General features: G+C 48.2%; 2 protein-coding genes across 2 annotated transcripts in view; one reads left to right on the forward strand and one right to left on the reverse strand.

Moving 5' to 3' along the window:
• Positions 1–7,317, forward strand: part of LOC130376077 (serine/threonine-protein phosphatase 6 regulatory ankyrin repeat subunit A-like) — a 49,699-nt gene extending 42,382 nt beyond the window's left edge. Inside the window, exons 23-29 of the mRNA XM_056583294.1 lie at positions 4,485–4,572; positions 4,676–4,759; positions 5,053–5,201; positions 5,277–5,359; positions 5,572–5,654; positions 5,747–5,838; positions 6,418–7,317. Of these exons, the coding sequence (XP_056439269.1) occupies positions 4,485–4,572; positions 4,676–4,759; positions 5,053–5,201; positions 5,277–5,359; positions 5,572–5,654; positions 5,747–5,838; positions 6,418–6,719 (881 nt within the window). The 3' untranslated portion in view covers positions 6,720–7,317. The remainder of the gene's footprint in view (positions 1–4,484; positions 4,573–4,675; positions 4,760–5,052; positions 5,202–5,276; positions 5,360–5,571; positions 5,655–5,746; positions 5,839–6,417) is intronic.
• btd (biotinidase) lies at positions 6,759–11,901 on the reverse strand. Its single transcript, XM_056583303.1, has 6 exons — positions 10,104–11,901; positions 9,551–9,700; positions 9,318–9,466; positions 9,021–9,198; positions 8,305–8,928; positions 6,759–8,151 (listed from the first exon to the last, which is right to left on the reverse strand). Exons 1-6 carry the CDS (start codon positions 10,368–10,370, stop codon positions 7,879–7,881), a joined length of 1,641 nt encoding a protein of 546 aa, XP_056439278.1. The 5' UTR covers positions 10,371–11,901; the 3' UTR covers positions 6,759–7,878.
• Positions 11,902–12,297: the final 396 nt, after the last annotated feature.

Consider the following 12,297-nt stretch of genomic DNA (forward strand, 5'->3'; position numbering starts at 1 on the left):
TTTTTATGTGTGTCCCGTCAATAGCACCGACCACACCGGGCCTACAATTGCCAATTGCCATGAAGTTGGCTATGATCCTGTGTAATTGTTGAATGTCAAAAGGAAAGTTTATGGCACGGCTGACTGATGGTTGCGATATTTTTTAATCGTCGGCATTGCAAAGATGCATTTCCCCTGTTGCTAAATAACGTAGTGTGGCCAAACATTTTATTTCGGGACTAATCGGATTATTCCTGTTAGTCTGGGATGTTATTGCATCGCGCACTAACTCCACAACAAGTTTAATACCTTAACATTTCGTCTCGCAGTCATTTTACGATTCTTTGTGAATGGGTCTTACTGAGTTAGGAGTCCTCTTGAGGACTTTTAAGCTCTCCTAGACTTAGGTGCTACTTTTAGGCCTAAAATACTTTGTGAATTGCTCTTAGTGAAAAAAGTTAGGAGTCCTAAATTTAAGAGTGACACGCCCATTATTTTTAGGAGTTACTCCTAAATTCTCCAGTTAGGACCTACTTTTAGCCCTAAGATCCTTTGTGTATACGGCCCCAGGTCTAGAGTAGCCTCTTTCTCTTTGTTGAGACAGTTCAAATGTGTCCAAAATGGTAAAAAGTTTTTTTGCACACTTGTCATTCAAATCATCAGTATGAAAATTGAAGTCACCAGTTATAACTAGAAAGTCCAATTCTGTGGAGATGCTAGACAATAATTCGGTGAGGTCATCGAAAAAATTTGCAGAATATGTGGGTGGCCTGTAGATAATTAATAGGAGAACTCTGGGGGAGCATTTCAATACAGCACTACGGTATTCGAATGATGGAAAATCACCAAATAACATCTGTTTCCCCTGAAATACATTTTTAAATACAGCAGCAACCCCTCCACCTCTTTTTCCAGATCTACATGCATCAAAAAAGTTATAGTTGGGAGGAGCTGTCTCTATCAGAACTGTTGCACTGTTATTCTGTTCCAGCCATGTTTCAGTTAAAAAAATAAAATCCAGTTTAGAAGTGGTAATAAAATCATTAACTAAAAATGATTTGTTATTAAGAGAACTCACATTAAGTAGAGCCATCCTGATGGTGTTGTTGATAGGCTTTAAGGTTGTTTTTGGTTTGGAGGCAATAGATATGAGATTTGTGAGGTTAGCCGTGTGTCTAAATTTCCCAGATTATGTGAAACTTTCTTTATACTGTGTCTACGGCTGAACCCTTTTTTGTCTCAGTAATACTCAGGACTACTATCAGTACAGGGGGGGGGGCTGGGGCGCCATCCTCTTGGGTGTCATCAGCCTGTGGCCATGACCTGGCGATGCTATCATTGACACAGATGCAAGTTTGATGCCAACATATTCCAGTTTCTTAAATTCAGCTGGAAAATCGCAAAGGGAGGAGACATTGGGGCTGGAGTTGTTGTTGTGGCTATGGGAGAGATGAGGCTGAGGTCATCGTCGATGGGGGAATGCAGAGGAGGGGGGTGGCCGTTCCTCACCAAGCCAGCATCAGCGATGGGGGAAGGCACAGTGTTGATGGCGTCTGGCGGGCTGTTGTCTCTCTTCAAGGTCTGTGGGCTGTCTGCTATCTGTAAGGGGATCTAGTTGTCATAAAAAAGGTAAACAAAGCACAGGGATGCAGCAGGTTTTTGTTCCAGTGACCATTCACTTCATCTCAGTTTGTCCCAGTGCATCCCAGCGCCATGCCAGTGTATTTCTCCTAGAGCAACAAGCTATGTCGAGCCCTGATGACCGAAGGTGATCAATAATTGTTCATTCAACAAAATATAAGGTATTAGACAAGGAAAGACTCTCCCTACCCCTGCGAGAAGGCAGTCTTGTTAAGACTGCCTTCTCGCAGGGGTAGGGAGAAAAGCTTGCTGGGGGTTTAGTCCAATCAGATCACGGCTCATTAGTAAACAGCCTCTCAGAGCCAATCAAGGACTCTATTGCTGTTTGACCCTCCCCCAGGTTCAATCCGCCTACATTATTGTATTTGATCTGATTGTATTTCAGAACTCTCTGAGTTGTATCATTGTTATTGGGTGAAAACATGATGTATGACCCGGGGTGAATGGTTGACTGGACTACATTTTTGGGGTAGTTAATGAGCAGCATGCTGAATGCCCTGAAATAAAGTAAGATATAACGAAAAAAAAATATATTAAATTAATCAGTCCCCGATCGGGACAAATACCTTAATGCGAGCGCTATTAAGGTATTTATCATAAACTACCAAGATGGCTGCTGCTGTTGTGTCACGCATCCCATTGTTCTGATTGGTTTTAGGTCTTTCCAATTGCATCCAGCGAGAACATTTATAGAATACGTCATTAACTGTATTCTGATGGGCTCAGGCCTATGTTGAAACTCCTTCTCCAACCAAGACAAGGCTGAAGTTGTGAGCACAGTCTTTAAAGGTCCCATGACATGCTATTTTATGTATTCTTTAATATAGGTATTAGTGGGCAACTAACACAGTATTCAAAGACGTTCCCGAAATTCGGCCGTGGTGCAGAGTTACAGCCACTCCGAGCCAGTCGCACAATGAGCTTCCCCCAAATGCGCTGTTTCGGTGGGCGTGTCAAGGAGGAGGGTGGGGGTGTGGCCCTGAGCAGCTTGCAGCCAGGGTACCATGCGCTCTGTTTACAGTGGATGTATCGCAATGGCGAGGCGCACACAGCCTTTAGCCGTGTTCTGTAAATATTCTAGAACACACGGGAGTCCTGGAGCTCTATATCTAAATATTATCATATAGCCTACACAGATATCTATATCATATAATATATATTATCACGGCCAAAAGCTGTGTGAGCCGATATTATGAATCTCAAACGACCGCGTTGGGTTCTCCGACGTTCCTGGTTCTTCAACGTCCACATCAATGTGAATACACACACTGTAACGCAAGTGTTTCTTGTCGGTTCTTTGACGTGTCTTGTATTTCCACAACGAGACTGTCGTGGGGGTTATCTGAGCCATGGTTGAGAAGGAATTGGGGGAAAGGAACTTTGGTTTGACTCGCTGAAGTACATGAACTGCGACATGCCGCCGGTTGCCGCGAGGCACCATCGCCCGGCAGCGGGCACCAGGCAGCAGGCAGCGCGCGGTTCAGTCGACTTCAGGTTGATGTGAAAGTGGAAGAACCAGAGACGTCGCAGAACCCGACAAAGTCGTTTGTGATTCATAAAATCGTCTGGAGGCGCACACAATATGTTATATGATATAGATATCTATGTATTATATGATATTATTTAGATATAGAGCTCCAGGACTGTAACGCAAGTGTTGTACACTTCCTTGTTATTTGGATAACCGTTCTGCTGTTGGTGTGATGGCGCATAACACGTCGGACTCTCGTCTCTGGTATTTCTACAACGAGACTCGTATTGGGGGTTATCTCAGCCAAGGTTGAGAATGAATTGGGGGGAAGGAACTTTGGCTTTGACTCCCTCAAGAACATGAACCAACACATGGAGGAGAAAGGGATTGTTGGCGGCGAATGTCTCCCGCTTGAGCCCCGCTGAGGGACCACCGCCGGAGGCGGAGGTGCATAAGCGCTGCCCGGCAAAGATCCCTTTCTCCTCCTTGTCGTGGTTCATGTTCTTGAGGGAGTCAAAGCCAAAGTTCCTTCCCCCCAATTCATTCTCAACCTTGGCTGAGATAACCCCCAATACGAGTCTCGTTGTAGAAATACCAGAGACGAGAGTCCGACGTGTTATGGGCCATCACACCAACAGCAGAACGGTTTTCCAAATATCAAGGAAGTGTACAACACTTGCGTTACAGTCCTGGAGCTCTATATCTAAATAATATCATATAATACATAGATATCTATATCATATAACATATTGTGTGCGCCTCCAGACGATATTATGAATCACAAACGACTTTGTCGGGTTCTGCGACGTCTCTGGTTCTTCCACTTTCACATCAACCTGAAGTCGACTGAACCGCGCGCAGCCTGCTGCCGGCTGCCCGCTGCCGGGTGATGGTGCCTCGCGGCATGTCACAGTTCATGTACTTCAGCGAGTCAAACCAAAGTTCCTTTCCCCCAATTCCTTCTCAACCATGGCTCAGATTACCCCCACGACAGTCTCGTTGTGGAAATACAAGACACGTCAAAGAACCGACAAGAAACACTTGCGTTACAGCGTGTGTATTCACACACACACACATGTGGCGCTCGCACGGTCGAGTCTCATTGGCGGGCCAACGTCTCTGGGCGGGCCAGGCAGAGTAAGGGGAGGAGCTGAGATTCCTGATGACGTCATGAATACAGACATTCCAGATCAGCGCGCTTGAGCCTCAGTTTTTTCAAAGGCGAGCAGAACAGCTAGTGCTAGTTTTACACCAAACGCAAGTTTTAGCCACTGGGGGACCATAGGCAGGCTAGGGGAACTCATATTTATGTTAGAAAACCTCACAAAGTGAGATTTTCATGTCATGGGACCTTTACCATCATAGGTGAAACCATCCTGCGGTTTCTCTCCAGGTTATGACGGCTGTGTGGAGCTGTTGCTGGAACACGAAGCCTTCAGGAACATTCAGGGAAACTCCTTCAGTCCACTGCACTGTGCTGTGTGAGTCTGTCTGTGCACGCACGCACACATTAACACACATACGCACGCAGATTAGTGATTATGTGGATTGGAGATTTCTGACGGTGTGTGTTGTCTGCTGCAGGATGAACGACAATGAGGGTGTGGCGGAGATGCTTCTAGACTCTCTGGGCAGCGCCATCGTCAACACCATAGACTCCAAGGGCCGGTGAGAGAGACACACACACACAGACACTGACGGACACACACAGACACACACACTCTGCAGCAGAAACAGCGCCACAGTTCTGCCCTCTGTCAGCAGAATGTCATTATTATATGCTTCAGAGGTTGATGGCTTGTGAGTACAATCAGAATGCACACATTTAACTTGCTCCACCTAAAAAATATCAACAAACAAATAAAAAGTTGGGGTGAAATAAAGTTTGGATAACGTTTCATAAGGTGGTCTCTGCTATGAAGCGGCACAGCGGTGATACTGACTGAGCGTTGAACCCCCAGGACCCCCCTCCACGCCGCGGCCTTCTCCGACCATGTGGAGTGTGTGTCCCTCCTGCTGGGGCACGGCGCGCACGGCAACACCACGGACACACACACCCGCAGCACACCCCTGATGATGGCTGCTCACAACGGACAGACCAACACTGTGGGTAAGTGGGCACATGCACACGCACGCGCACACGCACGCACCCACACACGGGTGTAACCAGCGTTCTGGGTTTCAGAGGTGCTGGTGAGCAGTGCTAAAGCCGACCTCACGCTGCAGGACAGGGACAGGAACACTGCCTTACACCTGGCGTGTGGAAAGGTAAAGCACGCTCACACACTCCCATCTCACTCATTATCCCATAATGCATCGGCTAAATAATGTTGTTTCATTGGACCTCTTGTTGCCACTGTTAGACCAGCCATCAGCTCAGTTTTCATTCTTTCTTCATCTGTTTGTTCAACTAAGATTTCATTTTCTTCTTCTCGTCGTCGTCCTCCCTCCCCTCCCCAACTTGGTGTCTCCCTCTCCAGGGTCACGAGACGAGCGCCTTGCTGATCCTGGAGAAAATCCACGACCGGAACCTTGTCAACTGCACCAACGCTGCTCTGCAGACGTACGTATCCAACACCACCCACCGGCTGTTGTAGGGTGTTGACTGGAGAGCCCCGAGAGACCCTCAGTCTCTCATCCCTCTCTCTCCCCCAGGCCCCTGCACGTCGCGGCCAAGAGCGGCCTGACCGTGGTGGTCCAGGAGCTGCTGGGGAAGGGGGCGAGTATCCAGGCCGTGGATGAGAACGGTAAGCCCTGGGGGTCACTGGTCCTCTGTCTCGCTACCAGCGTGACTCGTGGGGTAGGAGGAGGGGATCACTGCTCTCTGGACCGGAGCAGGACATTAAGTTAGAGATACGTGGTACCGATGTCCTGCTCTTCAAGAAATGTTTTCCCTTTATATGAAGAAGTATGATATGATAACATTTATATCACACTTAAATTTCGCAGACTGTTCTCCGAAGAGCCTTACAATTGAGAATCAAGCATACGATTACAAAGTGCTGCACAGCTAACTTGTGTGCAGAGCACCTATAGGCATCCGAAAGATACGTTTTGTTGTCCAATTATATATTACTGCATAATAGTAAAAGTAGATATTTGAGCTTTAATGATCTCTGCCATGGGGCGCCCCGTTGGCGCACCGGGTTGCAGCGCGTACCATCTAGGCACAGTCCTCAACGCAGCAACCCGGTTTGAATCCTGCATGTCCTCCCCTCTATCGCCCATACCTGCCACTCAGTCCCTCTCTATACTAAAGCATTAGATATCTGCCATAACAAATCCTCCCCCCCACACATACACACACACGCGCGTGTGTGTTGTAGGTTACACCCCGGCGCTGGCGTGCGCCCCCAACCGGGACGTGGCCGACTGCCTGGCGCTCATCCTCAGCTCCATGATGCCCTCCTCCCCCATGGTCACCATAGCGACTCTGCCCACCACGCCCCGGGCCCGGACGGCCGTCAATCACCACCACTCCTCCTCCTCGAAGCACACCGACAAGGGCGTGGTGCATGCCCCGCCCTCTCTGCGCTCCGGCCACGGCCCCCATCGCAGGCGGGACCGCCCGCGCTCCGCGGCCTCGGCGGACGAGGAGCTCAACGACTCGGACTCAGAGACGTACTGAAGAGGCCCCGCCCACTGCTCCCCTTTAACCCCAGACCAATGCCCGGTTAATGTGTCTCAGAGACGCTGCTATTGGCCGCTGCCCCTGATTGACTGACAGGCCAGCCAACCACTCAGGAGATCGGGAAAGAGGGAAAATTAAAGTATCTATGTTGAATGAAATAGAATATAAATAGTATACAGTACATTTGAATTTTAGCCTTTCCCTGTCCACTGCCCGGGGTGTGGGACGCCTCTGGACTGCAACTTTGGATTTTTTGGTCTTGGTCTGTACTGTTGTGTAATGAAGAGGTGTGTGTGGGTGTGGGTGTGGGCGTGCGTGCCTGTGTGTGTGTGTGTGTGCGTGTTTGTGTATGCATGTGTGCCTGCGTGTGTGTGTGTGTGTGTGTGTGTGTGTGTGTGTGTGTGTGTGTGTGTGTGTGTGTGTGTGTGTGTGTGTGTGTGTGTGTGTGTGTGTGTGTGTGTGTGTGTGTGTGTGTGTTAATTATCTGTGTCAGAGATAGAAAAGATCCATGGACTTTCCGAGAAACATTTCCACACACAACAAGGACGGATTTGTCCTTGTTGTAAATGTTTTTAAAGGCGTTTGACGTAATAAAAAAAAGATATGTTTTGAAAAGATACAGAAGATGTTGTTTCTTGGGGAGTGGATGGTAATGGGCAAAAAGCAGACTCCACTAAAGCATGAGTTGTGTTGTTCAAGGCGCGTTCATGATCCTGGTAATGCCTCGTCAGTGACACTTACGCGCGTTCCCGACAGCGACCGTTCATGTGCACTGCGTTCGGAATCTTAACTATTCGTCACCAACTGGGCATCTCTATCAAATCTGGCCCCAGTTGCTAAACAGAAGTAGAATCATTAGAAGGTCAGGAGGTGTCATTCACAAGAACTCTCTGACGTAGCGAAAATGTTTTCCCAATAATTCCTAGCGATCTGAACGAGCCATCATTCACTGGAAGTGCCGCTGAAGTCATCAAATGGTCAAAGGTCGCAGCAAAGTCTTGAGATTTGTCAAAATGTAATTATCGATTTATATATATATTTTATACATGAACCCTTTTATTCAGTCAAGACTATCCCTTAAATTAAATTAATTTCAATACAAATTGATAAATTGTGTAAATTGTGTAAAGGTTTGCATTGCAAAAATGCAAACACTTCAGACCCGGTCCAGGTGATACATGCGTCCGTAGAGACAGGCGGTGACCAGGCCTGCGGCCATGTTGGAGTGCGCCATGGTAACGGTGCCGGTGGGCTTTATGTCAAGGTGTCGGGGCTGCTCCAGCTTCACGCCGCTGACCACCAGCGACGGGTAGACGTGCGGCGTCTCAAACCTCCCGCTCAACACGAAGTCCATCTTAGACTCGGCCTCCACCACTTCCTGTCCGCAGGACGTTGCCTTTTGGCCGGCACATCGGACCAATGCACAAACCTTGAATTTGAGACAAGTAAAGACATGTTACAATTTTACTTAGTATTTTCGGAAAATAACCTGAGTGATTTACCCGGAACCTTCAAGCAGTGAGTCAAACACCCCGACCGTTAAGACTGACCTGCCCTCTGTATTCAAGGTTTTTGGTCGTACCTGCAGGGCGTAGCGGCCATTGACTGTGTGCGTGCCAGTGAACGCCCCGAGCGCGTAGAGCTCGCCGCCCCCTGGCTGTGACCTCCGGTACTGCAGGTGGCAGCAGAGGGTGCCCTGGCAGACCCTCAGCTGTCCCTGCACCGCCGGGAGCCGGGCGAACGTGAAGAGGTCATACATCATGGAGGAATGAAAAGTGGGGGAGGAGGAGGTAACGGGGCGAAGAGAGGGAGATGGGGTTGAAGCCATGGAATCCAAACAGTTGTTCTCCTCCTGCTTGCAGTGTCTGGACTCCACCACAGACCAAAAGGACCCATCTCCACCGACGTCCTCCACCTCTCCCCCAGCAGCCTCCTCCTCCGCTCCCGACCACAGGGGATCCAACACAGGCACCCGGGCCACCAGGAGCCGGCCTTCCTCGGGCTGGCCCTGGAACGAGTGGTGGTGGGCGAGGGCGGAGGCCGGGGTGAAGATGCCGCTTCCTGTCATGCCCAGCACATCACTGCGGACGTTGGCCGCCAGCACCGTGACGCCGGCGCCCAGGCTGAAGGCTCGCTGGAACTGGGCGGCGGCGAGCAGGGGCAGCTGGTTCATCCAGGCGGTGGGGTAGACCAGCTGGCGCACGCCCTGGGAGGGGAGGGAGGGTTGATGGGGAGGAGATGAGGGAGATTGGGAGTTGGTTCGAAGGACATACATGCTTGTCGTGTGTCTTCCTTTACCCTCTCCACCAGCCCCACCGCGGGCTCGCGGAACATCAGATCGAAGCAAGTGAGGACGCCGAACCGCCCGGCGAAGGGTGTGTCGAAGGTGATCAATTCTGGGCTCGGGGGCACGTCAAAGGCCTTTTCAAAATAAAGGTTCTGCTTGTGGTAGCGTGCCACCAGCTGGCCGTCAGAACTGTTGTCATACGAGCAAATAAAGAAATCAACAGAATAAAATAAAAGTCTGACTGTTAACACGCAATTTCCCCGTATCAGCGAATCCAACGACAGGAGGAGTTGAACCAACAACGGCACCTGAAAACTACGTCTGTGTTGAACTGCCAGCGGCCATCGGGGGGGCAGGTGGGGGGGTCCGTGCTTGCGGGGCAGGGCTGCAGGCTGGCCATGTTGGCCACCAGGTAGAGGCTGTAGCAACGGGCCATACAGCTCAACCGCTGGAGCACCTGAAACACAGAGCCATTCTTTACGATTTGATCCGAAGTAAGATCCAAAGGCAAATTTTTAAATGAAGATAACGTGATTGGTACGTCAGTGTTGTTGTATCTTCCCGGCTGGGTACAGGGGTTCCAGCTCTCAAGTCGGGGGTCAGGGACGGTCTCTAGGTAGCTGGATATGGAGGAGCGGCTGAAGTTGAAACCATGAATGCCGTCCTCTGGAAACACCAGGATCTGGACACCCTGAAGAAATTGAAAAATACATTCTTTGTATTCTGCTACGTTCAGTAAGTTTTATGTCCATTAGCTGGGGGTATGGTTTAATGTTTTGGTAGCAGGGGTTGTCTTGTCTATTTTAAAACCAAGTCATATCTGTTTGTAAGATTGTATGTATTTATTGTGTTATAACCAGCTTTTTGCCTGTTATTTTTGTCTTGATGTGTTCTCACTTTCATTGGAAGTTTTCTTATTTTTGTGTTTGTTTTATGTGTGGAACCCAGGAAGACTAGTTGACTAGTGTTCATGAATAAAAAAAGAAAAAAAATATTTCCCAAACAGTCGTCAAGAAAATTGTACATTTACGGACACTTTATTTCCAAGAGAAGCAATCATTACTTCGGTTAGGGTTTGTAAACAATGTCTTTACTTGTTGAGATGCCCGCCTGGCCTGCTCCTCGAAGACGTCCAGGTTGGTCCTCATGTGTCTTAGCGCAGCGGCCCGCGTCCGGGCCAGGTGCGGCTCAGGGGTCAACACAACCCGGTGTTCATACACCGCCGCTATGTATGAAGATCTACCCAGTCTCTCTACTTCATCGGGATTCAGACCAAACGACGACGGAAAGACACAAATCAGAAAACAAAGAGTTATCGAGAAACCTCTGATATCCATAGTTAACGCTGTAAGAGTCTCCATATGTAACTGTCCAACCGGTTACTCGTCCGCAATTGGAGGGATTGTGAGTGGAACATAATTTGACGAGTTGTGCAGAGTAGACCAGCCGATAGTGCACTTTAGACCGTAATTAACGAAACGCCCCCTTTACAGTGAGCTATCCGAGCACCACCGACGTAAAGGGTATCATTTCACAATATAGTTTATGCGTTTCTTGTTGTCTTGCTGAGATCCGAGACACACAAAGTCTGCCATTGAAACGTTACATTTCAAGTAAAATACATTTTCCTCCCAATAATGGAGCCCAATGTGATGAATACGGAATTGCATCTTAACCAAAGCATAATACATGGAATCTTATTTTGAAAGAGGCAGACTGGAAGTTTAAAAAACATAACCCGGAACTGTTGTCTGAAAGGTGATCTGTAAACAATCCTCACACCCATGCCCTACAGAACACGATTTCATTATTTTGTAACTAATATCTCGACTTCATTATCGGTGGCTGCACATATCTGCCGCGGAACACTTCGGACATCATATACGTCATCGTCTGAGTGCAGAAGCATCACCACAGTCAAGAGGAATAGAGCCGAGTCCAGAACAGGAAAATGTCAACAGTAGCTGAACCAGCGCCGACAGCGGGAGCCGCAGCGGTCTCTAGCCCCAGGGAGCGGTTCCAGAGCTGCTGGAGCTGCCGGCTGCTGTCGGGCGGAGGTCTGATCGCCGGCGGGCTGTATGTGTTCCGGGCGGCTAAGAGCGTCATGCGGACAGGAGCCCCTCCGACCATCGGCCTGGCCATGCAGCTCACCTTCGCTGCTAGTAAGCTTTCCTTCGTGATTGTGCTTTATTGTGTAGATGATGCATGATATCCAGATTTAAATTCGGTACAAACGCTTGTTTTGCAGGTTTGGGAGCCTGGGGGATTGTTGTGATCGCTGACCCTGTAGGAAAAGCACAGAAGTCTTCGACAGATGAATGACAATATGAAACAAAACCATAATGTATATTTGACTATCATGTAGTCGAACCCGATTTGTCCTAATGCCACCTTTTGTATAAATTCAGGAACTTTATTTATCCTTCAAATGATTGTCAAATAAAATGTCAGAAATCCAAATTAGTTCGCTGCAGTTATTTATTCGTTGTCAAGAATAATGTTAAAAAAAAATAATGTTATTCAAATATTAATATATTCTTTACACTCAATATTGGTTAGGGTTAGATTTCGATTGTTTACAAATAGGGGCAACGAAAGTGAAATATGTTATTTTAATGAACAATACCGGTGTTCATACAGCGCCAGCTGGTGGAGGCTCCTTGAATGCCCCAACGTGATTAAAGAATGGTTTCCGGTGCTTTAGAGACTACCCATATGTTAGTCAATAACATTCAAAGGAATGGAAAATAAAAGGCATGGAAAGTTGTTTGATTTCTCCAGTAATCCTTCCTAAATTACTATTTAGGTGTCTGGTGATACCCAATGCTGCCTTGTGCGCGATTTCATTTCACGCTGCGATACAGCCTGGATTCCATGGATCCGATTTTCGCGTGAGATACGGAACCAATCACAGAACGGGGAGGGACGGCAAGACGATGATGACGTCTATGCAACACACCGAAGCTTGTAGTTTACGGATCCCAAATGGCAGCAGACGCGTTACCTTTCGATGCAGCCTATAGTGTTCTAAGTAGTTTAGAACGCAAGTTTATTTGGAAAAAATAGCAACTTTCGGCGTTAAACTCTTTCATTACCAAGAAGGATGTCTTTGCCCTGCTACCAAGAGGCTTTGATTGGCTATGAGCTACGTACAGACTCATATGATAGACATTCGTAGCGCCCAATAAACGGCTCCTGGCAATCGTAAACCACGCCTCAAATACGAAAAAAAGTGGATCCCAGACCTCGTAGATTGAGATGAGGTTTGACGTTAGGTGGGGATTGAAT

The sequence above is a fragment of the Gadus chalcogrammus genome, chromosome 22 (assembly GCF_026213295.1).
Source record: "Gadus chalcogrammus isolate NIFS_2021 chromosome 22, NIFS_Gcha_1.0, whole genome shotgun sequence".
In the NCBI taxonomy this organism is placed as follows: Eukaryota; Metazoa; Chordata; class Actinopteri; order Gadiformes; family Gadidae; genus Gadus; species Gadus chalcogrammus.